Source organism: Ursus arctos, unplaced genomic scaffold, assembly GCF_023065955.2.
Source record: "Ursus arctos isolate Adak ecotype North America unplaced genomic scaffold, UrsArc2.0 scaffold_7, whole genome shotgun sequence".
Lineage (NCBI taxonomy): Eukaryota > Metazoa > Chordata > Mammalia > Carnivora > Ursidae > Ursus > Ursus arctos.
Genome location: NW_026623089.1, coordinates 23307534 through 23329870, shown reverse-complemented (window position 1 = coordinate 23329870; position 22337 = coordinate 23307534). Strand labels below are relative to the sequence as shown.

General features: G+C 45.5%; 1 protein-coding gene across 1 annotated transcript in view; it reads left to right on the top strand.

The window, feature by feature from the left end:
• SORCS3 (sortilin related VPS10 domain containing receptor 3) overlaps positions 1 to 22337 on the top strand; it is a 568094-nt gene that overhangs the window by 389194 nt on the left and 156563 nt on the right. The window contains exon 6 of the mRNA XM_057308491.1: positions 20937 to 21001. Within this exon, the coding sequence (XP_057164474.1) occupies positions 20937 to 21001 (65 nt within the window). The remainder of the gene's footprint in view (positions 1 to 20936; positions 21002 to 22337) is intronic.

Genomic DNA, 22337 nt, shown 5'->3' with positions numbered 1-22337 from the left:
GTGGCCAATAATAAATAACTGATGTCGATGAGCTCTCTCCTCCGATTTTTTTTGGGGGGGGGAATTTGAGGCAATTCAAGGTTGTCAATAAAATTATGTCATTCTTACATACTTGCATTCCTAAATGAACAGAAATCACTTGAAAGACAGCTATTGTGTCCCTGGCTTCTTCTCTCTCTCTTACTGACTGTAGTAAGCTGCCTTTCCGCACAGGCCATAAAGAGATGCAGTGAATGTCCATCATTGCTAATCAGGGTTTCACTAAAGATGATTTGAGATTTTCTCAAAATCGTGGTATGCTCACCTGATTGTGTCTTTTTTTTTTTTTTAAGATTTTATTTTTGCGAGAGAGAAAGAGAGCATGCATGAGCAGGGGTAGGGGCAGGGGCAGGGGCAGAAGCAGGCTCCCCACTGAGCAGGGAACCCAATGGGGGACTCGATCCCAGGACTCCGTGATCATGACCTGAGCCGAGTCAGATGCTTAACTGAGCCACCCAGGTGCCCATCACCTGATTGTGTCTTATGTGAATGGAATCCACCACAGATTTTTCAGGGAATCAAGATTGAGAAGAACTACCCTAGACATTAAATTCCAAACCCTTTAGCATGCCATAGAGTGCCTTCTCACACCCAACACTTTCCAGAACTGTTTCCAAATTAGTGCTCCTCACCTCCCACCTACCCTCTGCACCCATCACTGTTCTGCATACGTGTTCTGATGTTGTTTCCCTGAAGGTCTGTGGTCATGCCTCCCCTTTGCCAGGACCATGGAGACAGGGCAGGAAGCGCCAGGAAAACTGGTTAATATCTTCTAAAATTTTGCTCTGGAGTTACTTTATTTTTGAAATGACCTGAACCCCCTCTCACACTGTGTTGCTGAAAGGATGTTTCCTGCAACAGACGTCTTGACTCTTGCATTAGAGGCTCTAGTATTTTGGGCCCATTTTCTAAGCCTCAGTTTCTTCATCAGCCTAATGCCGATAATAATGCTGTGTACCTCAGGGAGTTGCTATGGAGAGTCTAGGTAATGAACCATGTCTGGGGGCTTCTTCTGTGGCCCTTCCATGCATTTGGGTTTGTTAATATCTGCAGCTCATTCAGACAGTACATGGTAATGCCACGCTCAGCTGGGGTCAACCTCACTTTGCATTTCTCCAAAGCATCTACACTGTGGAGTAAATTAATTTTCAGCAAGTTAGATGTTGTCCCAAGGTAATTCTCTGTGATACTTTCCAGCAGGGAGGCTTTGAAATGCCATTCCTTGTATAATTAATACGTTGCAGTGTGCTGCACCCATCGGCAGATGGGTTTCTCCTTGCACACTTGGGCTTGACAGAGGTCAGCCATCATCTCTCTCCGTGTGTCCTCTTGTGCCCCCAGCAAGCTGGCCTCTTCCTTTCCCTTCTTTTCCTAGCCCTCCCCATCCCAGCCCGCCTCCTAGTCTAGCCAGATCCTTAGCTCACTGGCTGAACATAATTATGATATCAGGCTGGAGTTTTGAGGCTTGGAAAGACTCCACTGTCTGTTTAGATTTCAGTTCTGATTGGAGTCACTGAGCCATCACATTGTCAAACGTTCTGCTTTACTCCTTCCAAACAGTGGAGGACATAGGAGTCCAGCTCTTCCCAACCTTCTCTCTGCCCCTCACACTCAGTCCTGGGTTCCGTTTCATTTAAACATTTCTCAAAAATGGGGTTAGGATGAATAGTGTGAACATTTATCGGTGTTGTCAGCATCTTTGGTTTGCATGCCCTCATGAGACCTATTTCACAGAGAAGGGAACTGACATTGACGGAGGTTACAATAGCAACCCAGGTTCACACAGCTTGTAAGTGACAGAGCTGGGACCCAAGCTAGGCTTACTCCAAAGCTGAGATCTATGCACAATGCTGTACCACCTCCCTGTGTCAAATGAGTATCTCCTTCAAGGCTGCTTTCAGGTTCACTGCCAAGGAGATTGCTGGATTTAACAGACCAAATAAGAAATACCCACATCATTAGAGAAAGGGAGAGATCCCAGGTCCTTTGTCAAAGAGTCACTTCCCAGCCTGTGATCAAGGTACTGCACATCATCTCTTTCAGTGGAACCACCATCCCCAGCCCTTTTGTGAACCCTCTATGGGAGGGAGGCAGCTCATATTTTCTCCACAAGCCATGAGACCCTCCCTTGATAGTTAAGCAGGATGATCTCAGCAAAGCTGACAAGATGTTTCCATGTTTGTTAAACAAGAACCATTTGTTTAGCTCAGGAGCATCTGTTGAATAAACAAGATATCTGATGTGCCATTTGCTCGTTGGAAATTAACAAACCCTTTAAAAATGGCAATTTGTCAGGAGTTATATGAGGCAGAATTCATTCTCAGCAAGTGAACAAATTGAAACTTCCTTCCCAGGCTTTCTAGAATCCCCCAGAGCCAGTTGTGCAGAAAAAGTTCAGTTTAATTCTGCCATCATTAAGGAAAATATGCCGGCAATGATGGGGGAAGAGAAGCAAGTGTCCTGTTAGGGAAATTGAAGGGTCCTGGAGGATGGATCCTCTGGAACAATTGGTACGAGCTATTCCCCTCCTGGGTTGTTTCCTTTCGGAGAATGTAGGTCTCTGGAATCGGAGGCAGCTATTGCTTCTTCCACGCTGTTTCCAGGCATCCTTTGGCAACACTGTCATCAGCCAGCATTGTTCCCGTATGTGGCTTCCTGTGGGGAGGGATTGGAGGAGGGAGGGTTTAACTTACTACAGAAATAAAGGAGATGGGGAAAATAATAAAAGGAATAAAAAGGCTGTCACTTCTCTCTGGGGACGCAGCAGCCATTAGAGAGCTCGCGAAGATGAAGTCTGATTACAGTCCAGTTTTTCCTGTGGAACAGGAGCTTCCTCGTGCTGGTCCATTTTTACTTACTCTCCAGATGAGCACAGGACACTGACCCCAGGTGGCCCCGGCGTAATGGACAGCGAGCGACCGCTAGCATTTTTTAAGTGCGGTGGCCGTGCTAAGCACCTAACTGGGGTTATTTAGTTGTGGGCCCACAAAGCTCTGTTGGGGCTCCCATCTACAGATGAGGAAACCAAGGTTTGTAAAGACCAGAAATAGGATTTCAATCCGGGCACTTTGAGAGCTCAGTGACTAGATCATGATGTCGCATTGCGTAAGAGAGCCTTTGAAGGTGCAAGGTCCCTGGGATCTTTGGGGTGAAGACTGAGAGCAGCAGGCTCTGGACTCATGAGCCCCATCCTAGGCAGAAGCCCAAGTGTATGAAGTAGGATCTTCCCGAGGTTCCTAGGAAGTGCAGGCTGGCTTGGGGCTGATCTGCTCATCTTGCTGGGTTGCAGTTCAAATTCTTTATATAGAGGAGGACTTGGGATGGGAGGGTGATTGAGCGAGGCAAGTTCTCAGGCTTTATATAAGTGGGTCCCTGGGGGCTCTCCTTAGAAACTAAGGAATTAGCTGACGCTGGGCCCACAGCAACTTTGCTGCCTCATCTCCTCACATTAGCCTGCTTAGCAATTGATCTTATAAACTTTCTGAATCAGAGGAATTAAAGATGAAAAAGGGGCCATTAAGTGATCTTGCCCCCGCCCCAGGCTTGGCAGAATGACTCCCAAGAGAGGATTCCAGAGTGTCTGGTTCAGTTGAATTTTAATTGTCCTGGAGGGTCTGACTTCTTGCTCCCCTGGGCAGCCCTTCTCCCGGTGCAAGGACGCAGGTGTGAGCAGGATCTCAGAGGATGAGGCTGTCATCTCGGACTCCGATTTCCAGGGCCTGAGAATATTCACATGATGCCTCTGAAATGTGCAGGGGCCCCAGGGAGAAGTCTTTTGGGGGACAGATTAAAGAGCTCTACCCGTAGATAATTGCTGCTGATTTCACCTGCTTCTCCTCTTAGCCAGGAGATGTGGCCACAGCAGTGTCAATGCAGGTATAATGTGGGGATGGGGGTTCGTGACAGTAGTGGGGGTCAAAGACAGATCATCCATTAGGAAGACCAGACACACTCATGGCTGGCTGGTGTGGAGTATTCCAAAGCCTGTACTAGAAGTTTCTTTCTATTATCGAGTTTAATTCTTATGACAACACTTTGAGGTCAGGATTGTTATTATTCTCCCTTCAGAGGTGAGGATTCTGAGGCTCAGAGAAGCCAAGTGCATGTCAAGGTCCAATAGCTGGTGGGCAGTGGGGCTGGGTTTGAAACCAGGTCTCTCTGAGCATGAAGGGTATGTTTTACCCGAGTTCCCTCTGTCACCACCTCATAGTAAAATGTACTGAACAAGGTTGGAGTGAGACGGAGGCGGGAAGAGACCAGTGCTGACTTTGAGCAGAGGATGGCTGATCCTCAGATTAGCCGGCGTAGTTCTCAAAACCCGTGGCGTGAACTCTCGTGCAGGTCCCGGGTGTGGAGATCTTGGGGTGTTAGCATACGTGTGGGCACCTAGACTGTGAGCCCTTCGCGGTACAGACAGGGGGCATTTCACTCATGTATCCCCTGCGTAGAGAGTGATGCTGGGCAGGAGGGGTTCAATGTCTGCCACCGGCCTAGTAAGTAGAACTGGTTATTGTTGGTTTGTTGTGCTGCCCTCCCAGGAAGACCTTATTTGTTACTGAAGGAGATCTTTATGTTCATTCACTTGCTTTCCTTTGGCTGCTGTTGGCTGAGGGCCTGGGCATATCCACGGACCGCTGGTGGCTGATCTTAGAGGCCAGAATATTAACCAGGAAGGGTAGGCCTAAGTGGGGAACTGTCTTAGGTCCTGGGGCAGGAGAGGGGTGCATGAGGGTGAGAAGCACGAAGCTACTGGCTGGAGAAATCAGACAACTGCAAGAGTGGTTGAGTCAGGGATGGAGGGGTCATCAGAGAATGATCTGCATCACAATTCGTCCCCAATTTCTCCTAAAGGATTTGTTTAAAGGAATGGGAAACTATAATTTTATGTTCTTCCCCTCAATGCCTGGTGTTTTCTGGATATAATTTCATCTGTGTGGTGTTGCTCTCCGGGAAGCCACGAAGGAAAGGGAAACTCTGTGGAGGTTAAGTTATGGAGTCATTTGAATCCTCCCTCTTCTCCTTTGCTACCTGAGTCATCTTGGACAAGATACCGAAATGGCCAGGACCTCTGTTTCTGCCTTTACAATCTCTGGGCAATGCCTGCTTCATATCCTTCTCAGGATTAAATGATGTAAAGAAATAAGGTCCCTGGTGCAGAGTAGCTGATTAACACACGTTGTCATGTTCTCCCCTTCCTCCCTGTCTCCACTCAAGAAAGGTGGCCTCCATGCTGATCACAGGATGTGCTCCAGAGCTGGGTCCATCTGACCTGGGGTTAAATCCCAGGACTGCTGCTTACTAGCTGTGTGACTTAGACAAGCCACTTGGCTGCGCCGCGCCTGTAGTCCCCTGTTAGTAAAATGCAGATAAATATTGCACCTCCCTTGGAGGAGGTTTTTATTTTGTTTGTTTTCTGTTTGTTTTTTTTTCAAGGTTTTTTTTTTTTTTTTTTTTTTGACAGAGAGAGAGAGAGCCCAAGTGGGGGGGGGGGGGCAGTGGGAGAGGGAGAAGCTGGCTCCCTGCTGAGCAGGGAGCTCAATGATGTGGGTCTCAATCCCAGGACCCCGAGATCATGACCCGAAGGCAGATGCTTAACTGACAGAGCCACCCAGGGGCCCCCTCCCTTGTAGGAGTTCTGACCATTTGTTCAACTAATAGGACTGAGCACCAGTTTTGTGCTAGAAAGTAAAATTACCATCATGGGCAGGCAAGGCCCCCTTCCTTTAAGAAGCTTACAAACCAGAAGGGAGGCAGACATTATTCAAATAATCACACAGACTATTTTAAGTATTAAGTAAGGTCACGCACACAAAGCAAACATAACAGGAACCAGCCCAGCATAAGACAGCACAGTGCGTAAATACTGGCTGTCCTCACACCATCATTGAGGGTGCTGTGTGCTTACCGTCCTCTCCTCGGGGTCTGCACGAGATGACAACCTGTCCCCTCGCACGCTTGCCTGTTGCCCTCCAGACCCATTTGTATGCAGGATCTCATAAAGCAGATGCCCTTTTCCTAACTGCTTTCAACCCCAGTTGGGCCTGGGACCCCGTGAGTAAGGCCTTCCCCTGTAGACTGTGGGCGGGCATGTCTACGCTGGTCTGATATCCCAGAACGTGTGCCCCGAACAGTCCTGAGGCAAAGACTAGGCAATTTTGTTTTTATTCTCTTCAGAGCTAAGATACAATTAAAAATGTTACCACAATAATTGGCAACATCCATTAACTTGATGAGAATCGCCAGAGGCGGCCCACGTTTCCCCTCTTCTACACATTGTTAGCCTATAAATACACCTGGTTCTTTTCTCTTCTCCAGAACTTCCACAGAACATCCTCCCAAGCCGTCTCCTTAATGCCCTTTGCCTTTTTAATGAACTCTCTGGAATCCTCCCGCGCTGCCAGTCGGCACCACGTAGTCTTGCATCCGACGCTGTGTGGTCTCGTGGCCTACGGAGAGGCGCGGGGAGCCCGCCACGCGGGGGTCTCTGGGCGCACAGTCCGCGCCGCCGGCTGGGAGCCCCGGCTCTGGCTGGTGATTTGCAGTGACCTCCGCATTCTGAGGTTGCTCATCTGTGGACTGGGAACAATGGCGTCTACGTCTCGAGATTAAGGCGTTAAAATGAGGTGACGGTGTGAAAGTGCTCTGCAGACCGTCCAGAGTGGGGAGCCTCCTGCTCGCCAACGTCCGGAGGCTCTGGAAGCTGCAGGCCCTGCTCAGCCTTTATGTCCCCGCGGAGGTGCGGGTGCAGGCTGTCTGGCAGCACGAGGCTGTTCACAGAAGCCCTCACCGGCTGGCTGTGGGCCCTGCCGGGGGTGAGCAGCACCTTGGGGATGTCCCCAGCAGATTGCTCTGCTCTGCAGGGCACTCACCTGATGAGAGAAGTTCTCCCTTGGGGGCGCCCGGGTGGCTCAGTCAGTGAAGCATCCACCTCTCGATTTCCGCTCAGGTCATGATCTCAGGTTTGTGAGATCGAGTCCTGCATTGGGCTCTGCACTGAGCATCAGGCCTGCTTAAGATTCTCTCTCTCCCTCTGCCTCTGCCCCTCCCCCACCTTCTCACTCTCTCCCTCTCCCTAGCCGTCTTCCTCTCTAAAAAAGAAAAGGAAAAGTTCTCCCTCAGAGCAGGGGTCAGGGAGGGGTGGAACAAGAGGGAACCTGACAGTCAGGAGTAGAACAGCTATCCGTGCAAAGAAGGAGCTCATATGCCCGAGTCCTCCTCAGGTATGGAGTTAACCCAACGTGAGAGACCACAGACCGAGAGGATCCCTGGGTGCCCCACAGCCCTGGTAACCTTTTCAATTTGCAGAGCAAGAAACTGCCCGGGGAGTCAAGTGATGTATCGGGTCAGTGAATAGACTAGAACCAGAATCCAGGTCTTTGTCCTTGATTCAGTTCAGTGGTCTTTCTGATACCTTCCAATGCAAATTTTTATTAGACACATTCTACATAGTCAGTAGGTGTCGAAACGAGTGTATGTGTGCATCTGTGTTGTGCACGTGTGTGCACATGTGTGTGTCCATCCCTGGATGCTTTGTAAGATGCCTGGAACCTATGTGCATGTTCACTACATGTGTGCAGCTGTCATTTTAGTTCACCCTCATCAAGACCAGATGAGGAAGTTTTGATGGTTTTGGAGAATAGGACATTTAGAGAAGTTAACTAACTTGCCCAAGGTCGCACAGGTAATAGGTGTAGAACCAGAGTTAGGATCTAGAACCTATGATTCCACAGCTCCTGTCTTCACCACTGGACTATTGAGGAGATAAGTTCTTGTTCCCAGAATACATTATCAGTTAAAAGTAATGCTCAGTTTGGTCAGTGGAACCCCAGTATGCACTAACTGGGTCATCCCAAACTCCAGCTTGGGAAATGTGGGGCATTGAGCATTTTGTTCATTTCTAATTGGTTTTGTTTAACTGATTTCTAAACCTTCACAACTCTATTTCTCTGAAGTTATGTCCTGCCCCACCTTACCAATCCCTCCACTGCCTCTGTCCCCTGGCCAGCCTCATCTTATCTTCAGTCTCCATGCTGAACACACAGGAAGCTCTTGAGAAATACTTGTTTTGGGAGCCCCAGGGGCACGCCGTGGACCAATGGGATCTATTTGTACCTCGTCTATTTGTGCCTCTCTCTTCTACTCACTTTTAAAAACCTACCCCTTTGTGGACCCCCACATTTCTCTGCTAACATTTCATATAAATTCTGTCTGCCTCTTATGACACATCAGCCTGGGCTTCCAGAGAGCTGGAACTTCATCTTATTTATCTTGGCATCTTCCCCCCATCATGCTTTGGTACTGGACTTGTAGTTGGTGCTCACTATTTGTGTGTGAACAGTAGAACAAATAACTTAGTTTGGTGCTCTGCCCAGAAGGGACCCTGTCCTGTGACCCTGGGGATGAGAGGGAAGTGTTTGTTCCTTCTTAATCCAAATTCCTGCCGACTAAAAGGCCCCCTTCCACTCTTCTCACATGGCAGAGTTTGAGTGGTTTAGGATAGTTTGGTGTGCACTGCTTTCATGCTCAGTTTGCATTTCTTGTTCTTTGGCTTGCCTCCCACCTGAGTGGCCATGGGTATTGACTCAGGCCCTTGGCGAAGGACAGAGTGAGAGAATCTCCACAAACACCACTATTTGGGGATAACATTTGCTCCAACTTGTCATATTTTAAGCACAACCCAAAAACTGAAAAAAAAAAAAAGAGAGAAAGCAAAATTTTAAAAAGTCTAGACTTTTCTAAATAAACCAGTATACAAAGGTTACATTTGTATGAATTCATTTCTGAGGAAATAGAATGAATGTACCTTCAGAAACAGGAATTTCAGTGATGTAGTAAAATGAAGGGAATGTTACAGATTTTAGTTTGTAGGAACCGATCCATAGTTCCTGGGGTGGTGGCTTTTCATGGCCTTCAAATTCTTTCTTATTCTGTCTCCAGAGTCATCTCTTGTGACCTCTGCCCAACATTCCACTCCTACAGCATGTCCATTTGCCCCACTGTGCCTGGCATCATGTCACCCCTTTCTTCTCCCTGACTTCCAATTCCGCACATTCTTCAAGCCTACCCCTTATCTCCCCATCTCTATGAAACCCTCATGATCTACCATGTCTTTCTAAAGGTTCCTTTATATATCACCCCTTTAATACCTAGTAAAGGAATAGTATACTCTCAGGAGATAGGTAGTGGGGTCTGATAGGCAGTTCCAAAATCAAATGTCTAGGATAAAGGACTTGACCCATTCTCTCGGAACGCTCTGCAAATGTTGCAATGCACTTGGACTGTTTCATAGGATTAATAGGTCTTCTATGAGCAATACTTCTTTTTTAGGCTGTGTCATGTAACACCATCTTGTTTGGAAATATATGGCTGTTCGCTAGAGCTGTGCCAGGCTGTAGCCACACATATGTAGCAAACACATGGGCCAAGTGGTGGGCTGTCTGGCAACTCCCTGAATGCTCGCATATAGTAGGTATTCACTAAGTACTTGCCGAGGGATTATTGGTCATATTCCTAGTTGTTTCAGTTATATTTAGATAAAGCCTCATGAATTGTCACTGCGTTAGCAGAATCATGCCCCACTGACCAAAGCTCAGCTTCAAATTACTACTGCAAATGCGTAGCATGGTGTTGGCTATGCTTCACCGAGACCCTCCAGTTAAGTTCAGCCTCTTGGTATGCCTTTGCCTTGTCCTGAAACTATTTCATGTGACTGGTAGATTTGGTTCCAAACATTTATAGAACTTATAAAAATATGTAGAATTATACAATATTGGTTTTTTTCCTTCCTTTTTAAAAACTGTTTCTCTAGTAGGCATTGTTATCCTTATGATCCATTATAACGCTGTATCTTTTTATGTGTCTCAAATTTACATGGAAAATGCTCAGTCTACCACATGAGATGCTCTCTGATATTTTCTATCCCATTTCATTCTATTTGATAAAAAATTGGGGTTGTGGTCCACCAAATACATTTTATGACCCACTAATGGGTAATAGCCCATAGGCTGAAAAACACTGATCTAGTAGTCAGGGGTCCTTTCTGCTAGGAGGACCAGGAAGCTGAAGGGACAGTAGTGAATCCAAGCATTGTGACAAGGCCCAGTGTAGGCTGAACAACTTTTATCAGGTGTATTGGTAATGACTCTAGGGTTGCAGGAAACAGTAACTAACTTGAGCTAGCTTGATGAGAGAGAGAGACAGACTGGCAGAGAGAGAAAGAGAGAGAATGACAATAAATGAATTATTGGGATCCAAGAAAATAAGTACATTCAGATCTTAGAAGGGACTCTATTCCAGATCCCACAGAATGCTCTTTTTCTGTCTCTTATCTCTGGTCCTCTCTTCTTTCTGGCAGAGCAGCTAGAAGTGTCCAAGACAGATTGCTCCAAGTCTCAGGTACAGTTTCTCAAACCAATCCCAAAGTTTGGGAAACCGATATGTTTAACCCAGCTTGAATTGGGGGGGTATATCCCTTGTCGAATCAGCTGTAGACAAGGGATAGGGCCGTGATTTGGGAGGAAGGCTCCCAAAGTGCTCACAAGAGGGGCCATGTTCAGTTGAGCTAGCTGAGATCCCTCTTTTTGCTGCCCTAGCATTTTCACACGATGATCACATTTGTCAAGCAAATCACAGATGACTGTGTTTGACAGATCCGATATTGCTTTGAGGATAAAGGTTAAAAATAGTAGCATAATAATATAAAATGAACACTTTACTCACTTAATTGCCTAGAGATTAATTAAATGAATGAAATCTGCTTCACCATATTATGGAGCTATTTTCAACATTTATCCTATATACACTGATGTGATTCTTGTTCTGATTTGTATGTTTATTCATCTACTCAGATGACACTTAGAAAGTAAAGAGCAGGGGCGCCTCGGTGGCTCAGTTGAGTGGGGCTCAGAGCCCCGCATCGGGCTCCCTGCTTAGCGGGGGGCCTGCTTCTCCCTCTCCCTCTGCCTGCTGCTCCCCCTGCTTGTGCTTTCTCTCTCTCTCTGTCAAATGATTAAATAAAATCTTAAAAAAAGAAAAAAAAGAAAAGAAAAGAAAGTAAAGAGGAAGGCTCAATGCTAGGTTCTAGTGGAAAACATGATTTAATCAGCTCTAGAGCCTGACTTTCAGGATAGCACAATCAAAAAAGAGAAAAAATTCAGGCCCACAAATAACTGAAGATGCAGTAAGACAGACCATGTTTGAGTCCAGACTGCATCTCTTTCTCACCCTGTACCAATGGCTAGGTGACTTGACATCTCAAAATCTCCATTTCTTCCTCAACGGGGTGGGGGATGGGGATATCTATATCTATATCTCTATATCTGTATCTATATCCAGTCTCAAAAGTTTGTTTAAGGATTAAGTGAGATAACATTATAAATTGGCAGTACAATTCTTGGTCCATTAGGCACTCAATAAATATTAATTGTACTTAAGATAATGGGAGCACTCTCTCTCTTCAAAATGTTTTACATGTATTTAATTCATTTGGTCCTCATAAAAGTAACGAGAAGGGCGTTATTATTATCTCCCCGTTGTGCAGATGAGACAATTGAGGCACAGAAAGGTGAAGTAAATGGCCTAGGATCCACAGTATGTGGCAGAGCCGAGACTTCACCTCAGAGTCTGATTCCAAATTCCTGCTGTGACACATCAGCGGGAGCGGCTGATTCAGGTTGGTTGGTGGAGGCTGTGTTTCGAGCTCTAATGAGTGATTCTCAGCTCTGACTGCACATTTTTATCACCTGGGAACATCTAAAAGCTATTGATTCCTGAACTAGACTCCAGGCTAGTGGTTCTCAGAGTGTGATCTCTGACCATATTATGATATCATCTCTGTATTTCCCAAGAATCCAGATTCTTGGGCCCCACTCCAGACAAGTTTGATGGCTCCAGACCAATTAAAGCAGGATTCCTGGGGTAGGGCTTGTGCACTGGGATGGGTAGGGCCTGTGTAGAAGGGATGATACTGTTCTGCCAGGGTCAGGAGCTTTCATGGAAAGTAGGTATTGAGCTGGGCCTTTCACAGGTAATACACAGAGTAGAATGGAAGGAGCATTCCAGTGGAGGGGCGGCCTGAGCAAAGACATTAGGGGAAGAACGTGATGTGAATTGGAGAAATCTGTTGAGATAAGATTGTTTTTGTAAATGTAAAAGTATAGCTGATCAGTTCATAAAAGCATTTCTACTTTGGCCTTACCACTGTTTTACCCTTGCTACCCTCCTCATGCATCCCCAATGTCCAATTTTCTTCTTTCTGGTGGAGACTTTGCTCTGGGATTCACATCCGCGAAGAGAGAAACATGCACAGAAGTCTAGCCCCGCTGCTTCCCCTGGCAGCCGATGTGTTAGGAGAGGCTGGGCTGAATGAAGTGCCAAATTGGAGTCTAAGGCCACAGGATGCAAACTTGCTGTGTCTTTGGGTGGTTGGGGAGACTCAGTTTTCCGTGAAGGGGTTGGATGAGATCAGAGTGTTTCTAAGGTGGCTGCATTCAGCTCTAAGGCACTGTTGGGTCTGGGTGAACCGCGAAAGGTTCCTAGTAAGTCCCTGTTTGACCTACTTATATGTTAGGACTTGGAGACTGCCTTTGAGCAGATGGCGTAGGTGCCAAAAATACATTTGAAAGCTACTTGACCTTTGTCAGGTGTTTCCATCAGTACCACCTGTGAGTATATGGTCCTGGGTGCTGATGAGGGTTCCTTCCCTGGAGGTGTGCCTCTGGCTTGGCTCCTTATTTCCTTTGTTCCCCGTGTCCTTGGTCCAGGCTTCGAACTCAGAAGACCATCAGTTTTGGAGAATAACCATGACCCTTCCTCTCAGGTTTCACATGATCCTTGTGTGCTGATGTTGGACTTGTTAATTGTTAGAAAGTTAAATATCCTCAGGAGGAAACCACCTCACACATTATTCATGCCTCTGTAGATTTTTCCCCTTTTTAACATCCATTGAGCAATCCACATGGTAATCATTATCTGGGACACAGGCAGGAAAGTGAGCTCTCTTTTGGCCTGAAGAGAGGTTTGTCTTTGAGACCGAAACGTGATCTCTAGGCTTACAGAGGGCCTTACGAAGCTTGTCTGACTGAAGGAAAGTGCTGTAATCGTTCATTCATCAAATACGTACTGGTGGTCTACCATGTGCCAAGCACTGTGATGGAAAATGTCAAGGGCAGATCTAGCAGAAGCCCGTGAGGTCAAGGCTCGTGTCCCACAGACAGAACGAGGTGAGTGCAGTTCAGCGTGATGGTTTCTACCCTGGACAGGAGAACAGGCTGTTAAAGGGACCCCAGGTTTGTGATGTATAATCCGTCCGAAGAGGGGGAAAGGCGCTTATACCGAACCTCCCTAGTAGGGCCTTTTCAGATCCAGTGCCTGGAACATGCTGTATTCTTCAGAGCTGCACAAATGTAGAGCTGAGGTCTGAGGGCAGGCAGGAAAGCAGATTAGACTATCCCCCCCTTCCAGTGAAAAATAATAATAGCTAAACTGTGAAGAAAGATTTCTGTGTCAGGCACTGTTCTAAGTGTTTACTACTTAGCTCATTTAATCTCATAACTGTGTGAAGTCAGTGTTACAATCGTCCCATTTCACAGATGTACAACTAAAAGTCATTATTGGCACATATATGCAACATGTGGTGGGGAGTTTGCAGAAAAGGCCCTGATTATCATTACTTTCCTCTAGAGGAAGAATGGGAAGATCCACTGGAAAAGATTAGTTTTTCCCCAAATATGGGTGTTAAGTTTCAGGAAAACCCTGTGATAGGAGAATTAATCACTGAGGAATTTTTACATATTTATAGGGGTTTTCATAGATTCTTATCTGTTCTTGATACTGGTTTGTTCATTTAAATTTTGTTTTATAGTCACTTCATTAAAACCGGGAATACACATCACCAAATAAAGGCACTACTGATGACTTGTTTTATTTGGTATTAGTAGTAATCCACACTTAGTTTCTCTTTACTGTCTGATAATTTTAGACACTTACCGATAGTTTCCCTCCGTGTAACTTCAGTGGGATGCTTGCAAGTTCATTTTTACTTTGTTGCAGGCATTAAGCACAGGGAGCTTGATGTGTGCCCTGGTTGATTCTGCATTGGATACAGCTTCTGGCCTTCCAGCCCACCCTGGCCTCACGTGGGTCCTGGAAATGTGAAGGATCTTGTATGGCTGTGATGGAAGAGGTGTCAGGGGCGATGATTAAGCTTCTTGACCCACCCGAGCAGGCATGCCTCTCATCCCCTCCCCTACACTCATGGCAATTTCATGGTACCTCTTATATATGTCTTGGCTCATTCCATTCTCATAGACCTAAAGGAGACCTCGCATTTTCTTTTCTTCAACTGTATTTATCCTTCTCAGGCTTCTGCAAAGATCTCAACTTATTACTTCTCTATTATTGGCCCAACCTCCTTGTTCTGTTCCCAACATTTCCTTCTTAATGATTATCACCAATAGGTGGGACTCCCGGTTCATGTCATCTTGAATCAAAATTTTCTGAGACACTGTATTGAAAATGTACACAGGGTACATGTGTATTTCCTACAACGCTCCAATAAAGGACTTCATATGGGAGGAGAGGAGGCAATGGGGCAAGATGGTTCTCGTCCTTGATTCTGAGAGAGACAGCTGCATGCAAACCTCTCACCAGCCAGGAGAGGCAGTTTACTCCAGAGGTTAAGCTCCTGGCTTAAAGCCACCTGCCTGGTTGAGCCCAGGTTATGCTGCTTACTAAACTGTGTGCCTTTTGGCAAGTTGCTTAATCTCTCAAAGCCTAATTGCACCCTTTTAATATGGAAAATATGGAGAAAGAATGGTTCTGGACTCTTAGGATTGATATGAGGATTCAAGATCAGCATTTGCATTTAAAACAAGGCCTGACACACAGTACTAGGTCTGTCAATTGTTATTATCATGTGACTTTAAGCACCTTAATCTCTCTTATTATCCCCATTTTACCAAGGATGAGAATTCAATGAATGGTACCTTCCTTAAAGAGTCATTTTGAGGATTTATTAAGATAATGCATTTAAAAACCGAACAGGATGCCTGACATATGAATGGTCTCAATTCCCATTAGCATTTATCCTTATTACCATATGCTCTCTCCCCTAAATTCTCACAGGTTTATCCCTTACGATTTCTGCCTACTGTCAGAAAAATCACAAAATACCTTCATCTAGTGTTTCTTTGCTTGCTTTAGTTGTGTGCACTTTTCTAACATTGGGTTCTTAACAACCCTTTTTTGGGGCTTGAAGGTTAGGGACCTGATGATTGTCGGAGAGTTTCCTGATAAGGGGGTGTGGCCCTGAACAGCAATAGTTCATGGGCAGCTCAGCCGTGTTAGGACTAACGGAGGAAGAGAAATCTGTGTGTGCTCATTTTTTTTTTTAAAGATTTAATTTATTTATTCGACAGAGATAGAGACAGCCAGCGAGAGAGGGAACACAAGCAGGGGGAGTGGGAGAGGAAGAAGCAGGCTCATAGCGGAAGAGCCTGATGTGAGGCTCGATCCCAGATCGCCGGGATCACGCCCTGAGCAGAAGGCAGACGCTTAACCGCTGTGCCACCCAGGCACCCCTGTGTGTGCTCATTTTTGCTGCCTTGTGAGCAGGTGAGAAAGAGAGTCTGGGCGTCAATTAAGTGTGTCCATGTAAGGCACTAGTTCTCAACTGGGGGCAGTTTTGACCCCAGGGGATAGTAGGCAACGTCTAGAGACAGTTCTGGTCATCAGGCCTGCAGGGATGCTACAGCATCTAGTAAAGACCAGGGATTCTGCTAAATATCTTGCCATGTATAGGAAGGCCCCCATAGCAAAGAATTATCCAGGCCCAAATGGCAACAGTGTCAGTGTTGAGAATCCCGAGGCTAATGCCAGCCATACGGCTGAAAATAGGCAGTGGCCTTCCTCTTTGTGCTGGAAAAAGGCAGGAGTATTCTTGCCCACAACACCCAAGTCCCTCTGCTCCACCTCTGGTCCACTGAGCCACTTAATCTCCTCTCCTGTGGACCCAGAGACAGAATAACTCTGAAGTACAAATGTCTTATCCCTATCATTGAATCTGAAGGTAAACCTAATCTTGAGTTGTGTGTGGTAGTAAATATTAGAGAAAGATAATTAGGGTCTCTGTCCTTAAGAAACTCCCTGTCTGATAGGTTGTATATTAACAAGAATCATTTTCTTTGTAATTCATAGCTTAAGCAAATACAGAAACATACTCACACAGGTATGCTATGGGCTTACATGGATAAATGGGCTGTAATATTGGAATGGGACTAAGGAACAAATTTTATTAGCCAGGGCTCTCCAGAGAAACAGACCAGTAGAATATGGAAGAGACAATAGTATATGCAAACAGACCAATAGGAGGGTGGGGGAGGAGACTGGGAGAGGGAGAAATTTGTTAGAAGGAATTGGCTCATGTGATCACGGAGGCTGAGAAGGCCCAGAGTTTGCTATCTGCAAGTGGAGATTCACGGTTAGTGGTGTAGTGCCAGTATAAGTCCGAAGGCCCAAGAATTAGGAGCATCAATGCTATAAATTCCTATCTGAGTGTAGGAGAAGACCAACTTCCCAGCTAGAAAATATTAGGTCGAGTTAGTGAATTCTCCTTTACTTCTTCTTTTGTGCCATTCAGGACTCTAGTAGATTGAAGGAGGCCCACCCACATTGGAAGGGCAATCTGTTTTACTTGGTCTACTGATTCAGATGTTCATTTTTCCAGAAACTTCCTAGAAGACACATCCATAGTAATGTTTAACCAAATATCTGGGCACCTCATGGCCCCGTCAAGTTGACACACAGAATTAACCATCACACAAATGGATTCAGATTGAAGTACCTTCCGATGACTCTAGCTGCCAGCCTTCTCTCTCTCAGTGCATTTCTCTGTGTGAATCCCCCACCTCCACACTTTATGTTTCAATGTCACAGTTTGCATCTCTTTCCATATATCCATTAACAAATTAATTATACTTAATTTAATATTTTTGTCTTTTACCATTCGTACTGGACTTGTCAGTGACTTATCTACCACCATTACAACGTTAGAGTATTCTGAATTTAACTATATATTTATCTTTACCAGTGAGTTTTATACTTTTTTTCTTTTAAAGGTTTTATTTATTTATTTATTTATTTATTTATTTATTCGACAGAGATAGACACAGCCAGCGAGAGAGGGAACACCAGCAGGGGGAGTGGGAGAGGAAGAAGCAGGCTCCCAGCGGAGCAGGGTGCCCAATGCGGGGTTCGATCCCAGGACCCCGGGATCACGCCCTGGGCCGAAGGCAGACGCCTACAACTGAGCCACCCAGGCGCCCCGAGTGTTATACTTTTTAAAATATTTTTCTGTTACTAATTAATATCCTTTTTTTCCATTTCGAAGAACTTCCTTAGCATTTCTTGTAAGACTAATCTATGACCTCGTTTAGCTTTTGTTTGTCTAGAAAAATCTTTATCTCTCCATCAGTTCTGAAGCATGGTTTTGCTGGGTAGAGTATTCTCGGTTGATTAGCAGGGATTTTGTTTGTTTGTTTAGTACTTGCGTATATCATCCACACCCTTCTGGCCTGTTAAGTTGCTGCTGATAATCTTACTGCGATTCTGTTGTATGTAACAAGTGGTTTTTCTCTTGCTGTTTTTAAGATTTTCTACTTGTGTTTAACTTTTGATAATTTAATCATCATGTGTCTTATGTGGTTCTCTTTGGACTCATCTTTTTTGGAACTCTCTAGCGTTGCTGGGTCTGTTACCTTCCCCAAGTTAGGAAAGTTTTCAGCCATTATTTCTTCAAATAAGTTTTCTGTCCCTTTCTCTCTTCTTCTGGAATCCCTACTATGAGAACGTTAGTCCATTTGATGTTTTTCCATAAATCCCTTAAATTATTTTCACTCTTTTTTATTCTTTATTCTTTTTCACTCCTCTGGAGGAATTCCACTTCCATCTTAGAGTTCACTGATTCTTTTTCCCACTTGATCTAGTCTGTTATTGAAGCCCTCTACTGAATTTTTCAGTTCAGTTATTGTACTCTTCAGATCCAAGATTTCTGTTTGGTACTTTTTAATATTTCTATCTCTGTTGAAATTCTCGTTCTCATGCATTGTTCTTCTGACCTCAGTTAAGCATCTTTATGACCATTATTTTGAACTCTGTATCAGGTAGATTATTACCTCCATTTCTTTAAGATCAGTTCCTAGAGATTTATCTTGTTGTTTTGTTTGGAACATATTTTTTTGTGTTGTTTTGTTTGCTTGTTTGTTTTCCATATTCCTGGACTCTTTGTGTTGGTTTCTGAGAATTAAACAGCCATCTCTTCTAGTCTTGACAGAGTGATCTCTGTAGGAGAAGAACCTTGTAGACCAGCCTGACTGAGCTCTTAGCTGTCTCTCAACTCTGTGATTGGTGATTGTCATGGCATCCTTCTTTGTTCCTAGTGGCTTTTAGTAGTTATGAATGTCCCAAGACCTGTCAGTGAGGATTGCAGTCAGCATCTAGATACAGGCTAATGAGAAGCTGCATCCTCAGGTACAAGCTGGGAAAGTATGTAGTTAAACTTTCAGGGAGAAACTTTTTCCCCCGCTCCCTCAGTGTTGAGCTCAGGTGGGTAGCTGTGGGGGAGGGTGGTGCTCTTGTGCCCATTAATAACTGTTTCTTTGCTTGCTGAAGTCTTGCTAGTGCCTCATTGCAATGTCAATGCAAGGCCCATTGACTACTAATGCCAGGTGACCCAGGGGCCCATCCCTCAAGTGATAGCTGCAAGACCTGGGGTGCCAGATATGTGCATGACTTCTTCCATTCAGGGAGATACTGGTGACTTGATTTTATTATTGGAGCAGGCTGGTGAAAGAAGTGTCTGTCAGTTTCCCCAGTCCACGAGGAGGATTACAGATAGCCCCCAGATATCTGCTAAATTAGAAGCCAGGTCCTCAGGTGGTAGCTTTTAATGTATGCAGATAAACCCCTTTCAGGGAAAGACTGGGAGATGGGTGTTCTTAGCCTGCTGCCTCTGCACTGAACCTTGGGGAAGAAGATGAGTAAGAACTGCTTCTTTGTTTGCTACAGTCCTCTGGGACTCATGAGTGAAGCCCTGTTAGCTATCAGAGCCTGGTGATCTGGGAACACATCCCCTGGGCAGCAGCCCTAAAAGCTGAGGTGTGGTCATGTGCATGACTCCTTCCAGAGAGCTACAGGCAACTTGGAGTGGGCTTCAGAGAGAAGATGGGAAAGGTGTCAGTGGGCTTCCTCTGTCTCTGGGGAGGATCACAGGTAGCTCCTTGAAGCCTGCTAAATTAGAAGCCTAGCCCTTAGGCAGCAGCTTTTAAAGTATGCGGATAAACCACTTTCAGGGAAAGGTGGGGAGAAGGTGCACTGAGCCCTAGGGCAAGCACTGTAGAGATTGCCCGTGCGCCCGTGAAGAACTGCTTCTTTGTTTGCTATCCTCTAGTGGACACAAACCCCATTGGCTTTCAGAGCTAGGTTTTTTGGGGTCCTTTCCTGTGGTGCAAGCCTTAAAAGTTGTGGTGCTAGATGTGGAGACCAAACTCTTTGCTCCTGGGTAAGAAGCTGGGAGTTGGAAGTTCCGTCCTGGTTGTGCGGCACTATGCTGGACCAGGCGGGGGCAGGGCGGGGTTCATGGTGAGAGTGGGTCTCAGCCTTTTCTACCCATTTTGATGTGGGATGCCATTTGCCCCCCTGCTTCCTGTTTGCTATGCCTTTCTCCCCTCAGCCTAGGTGTCAGGTACTGAACTCTGCTCTAATATAGTAATGGCCTCAGGGCCAGTGAGAAGTGTAGAGATTTGTGGTGTGGAATATTGGGTTTTGAGTTCTTAGCTCTGTTTTTCATAGGTTTTTCTATGTTCTTGCTGTCTGGATATCAGCTGTTGATTCTCACTGTTTTAAATTCTACTTTTTCTTTCTGACTTGCCACTTCTTACCTACTGAAGACTGGAAAACCAGAAAGCCCATCTTAGAATGATATTTAAAATAAGAGTAAATAGACTGTGAGTAAGAGCTTGCTAAGAGAGTGGATTATGTGATCTTTCTAGTGCATGAATGTTTTAATGTCTGTGTTGCCTCTTTTAGCTCATTTTTTGGGTCATCCTCCAGCCTGGATATCTCACATGGGGGATGGCTGAGTGGGCTTTATGTGTGCAAGGTTGAAGACCCACAAGAATTAGTTTGTAAGGATTCTCAGCCTGTCTTCTTTTGGCTATTGGCCGTAGACCTTTAAGCTTTCCCATCCTGATCCCTAGGAGAATTTTGTTCTTGTCAGACCAGATTTTAAATGTTTGTCACCAGGCATTCATTGTTTCTGGGGCAGGAGGAAGGAAAGGCACACAGCGTCAAACTTGGGAGGGCAACTGTGCCCTGAAGCAAACAGCCAGAGTGGAAGCAAAACCACCCTCCCGAGAGGACAGGACAGGGTGGGGGATAGCACAGTCCCACTCCCAGTGGAGGACAGAGAGGGACAAAGTGCTGGAAGGAATCAGGTGTGGCAAGACATGGGAGGGCCCGGGGGGTGGGAGTTGTGGGAAGGAAGATGGTGGGGAAGAGAGAACGTCTTAGGTGCCAGGTGGTGGAGCAGAGGCAAGGACACAGGTTTGGACCTATATTACTATGAACACTGTCCTGTCCTCTTTCATGGCTTGTTTGTTTTGTTTTGTTTTGTTTTGTTTTGTTTTTGAGAGTCACCAACTCCCCAATACCATTCCAGGACTCCTGAGTTGTGACCATTACAGGTGACAGCTGTATCTGCCAGGCTCACCAGTGGCCACACTCTGTGGGTCCCCTCTGGAGAAAGTGGCTTTCTGAGTACTAGTCATCCCTGAATGCTTTCCCACTTTTGCCATCTACCGTGCATGTGGTCACTGAGCTTCTGTGTCTCCTTCCTTCCTCAGGTCGGTGGCCGGATTGGATAAGGAGGCAGACCTGGTGCACATGGAGGTGCGGACCGCCGACGGATGTGAGTGCTGAGGCCGTGGTGAGGCCAGGGGAGATCTGCCAGCAGGTCCCTCTCCTCCCCCAATTTGCATTTTAATGGCTTGAGAAGATGAAAAGCCCTGAGCTCCATTACTGCCAGACCATCCTATTTCCCAGAGTAGGGGGAGAGGCCTCTGGTCCCCAGGGAGACATTTCATTGAAATAAACCCTCAGGAATAAATTTTTCTGGGGATGTGAGTTAATGTGATGAATTTTGAGGCTCCTGTTAGTAATTTCCTGGCATCTTCAGTGTAATTCGGATAGGGGTGTCCATAGCTCATCACGGTGCTTTGCATTCACAGAGCGAATTACAGGGACTGCCAGCTTTAAAAATGAACCCTTCATACAGTCAAGCTTACCAAAAAAAGTCACTGGGCAGTTTTTTCCAAACTGTTTATTCATTCATTCCACAAATATGTAAGGATGGACTACTATGTGCCCGGCATTGTTCTAGGGCCTGGAGATACAGTAGCGAGCAAACCTATATTGTCGCTACATAGAAGCAGTAAAATCCCAGGATCTTGAACACGTGACCCCTCTGTACATTGTGCACCTGCGTACATCTTTCACTGAAATTGACCAATAACATATCATTTTGCACTGCTTTAAGCATTTTGCTCTTCCCAGAGTTGATCATATTATTATAAGGCTCTTTCCTACCCAGGAGAAATCAGCCTAAAATCAACTTAAAAATATATGTGACATGTGAAAATATATGATCTATATGAAATAGATAAAAATATAATTAGCATAGGTGAACAATAGAGCCACATACTCTATGGAAATAGTAGTGATGGAGGAATGCAGCAGAACAGGCACCTGCTTGGGAGTTGGGGTCTTGGGTTCTGCCACCCACTAGTCATGCGGCCTGGGGAAGCTCCCTCTAATCTCTGTGCTAAATCCCTCCATAGTCAGAGAATACTCGTCCTTGCCCTGCTCACCTCAGAGAGTTATAGGCTGACCAAGTGGACAAGGATGTTATAGAAATTATAAAACATACAAACGTAAGGAGGAGTGGTTTTGACCTGGCTGTGTGTGTTGGGGTATCATTCAGAATACGTTAAGTAAAACTAGATGAGAAACAAACTGAGGGCTTCAGAGGGGCGGGGGTGGGGGAATGGGATAGACTGGTGATGGGTAGTAAGGAGGGCACGTATTGCATGGTGTACTGGGTGTTATACGCAACTAATGAATCATCGAGCTTTACATCGGAAACCGGGGATGTACTGTATGGTGACTAACATAATATAATAAAAAAAAAATTAAAAAAAAAAAAAGATGGGCTTTGTCCATGAGAAATCTGCTGTTTTTGAGATCAA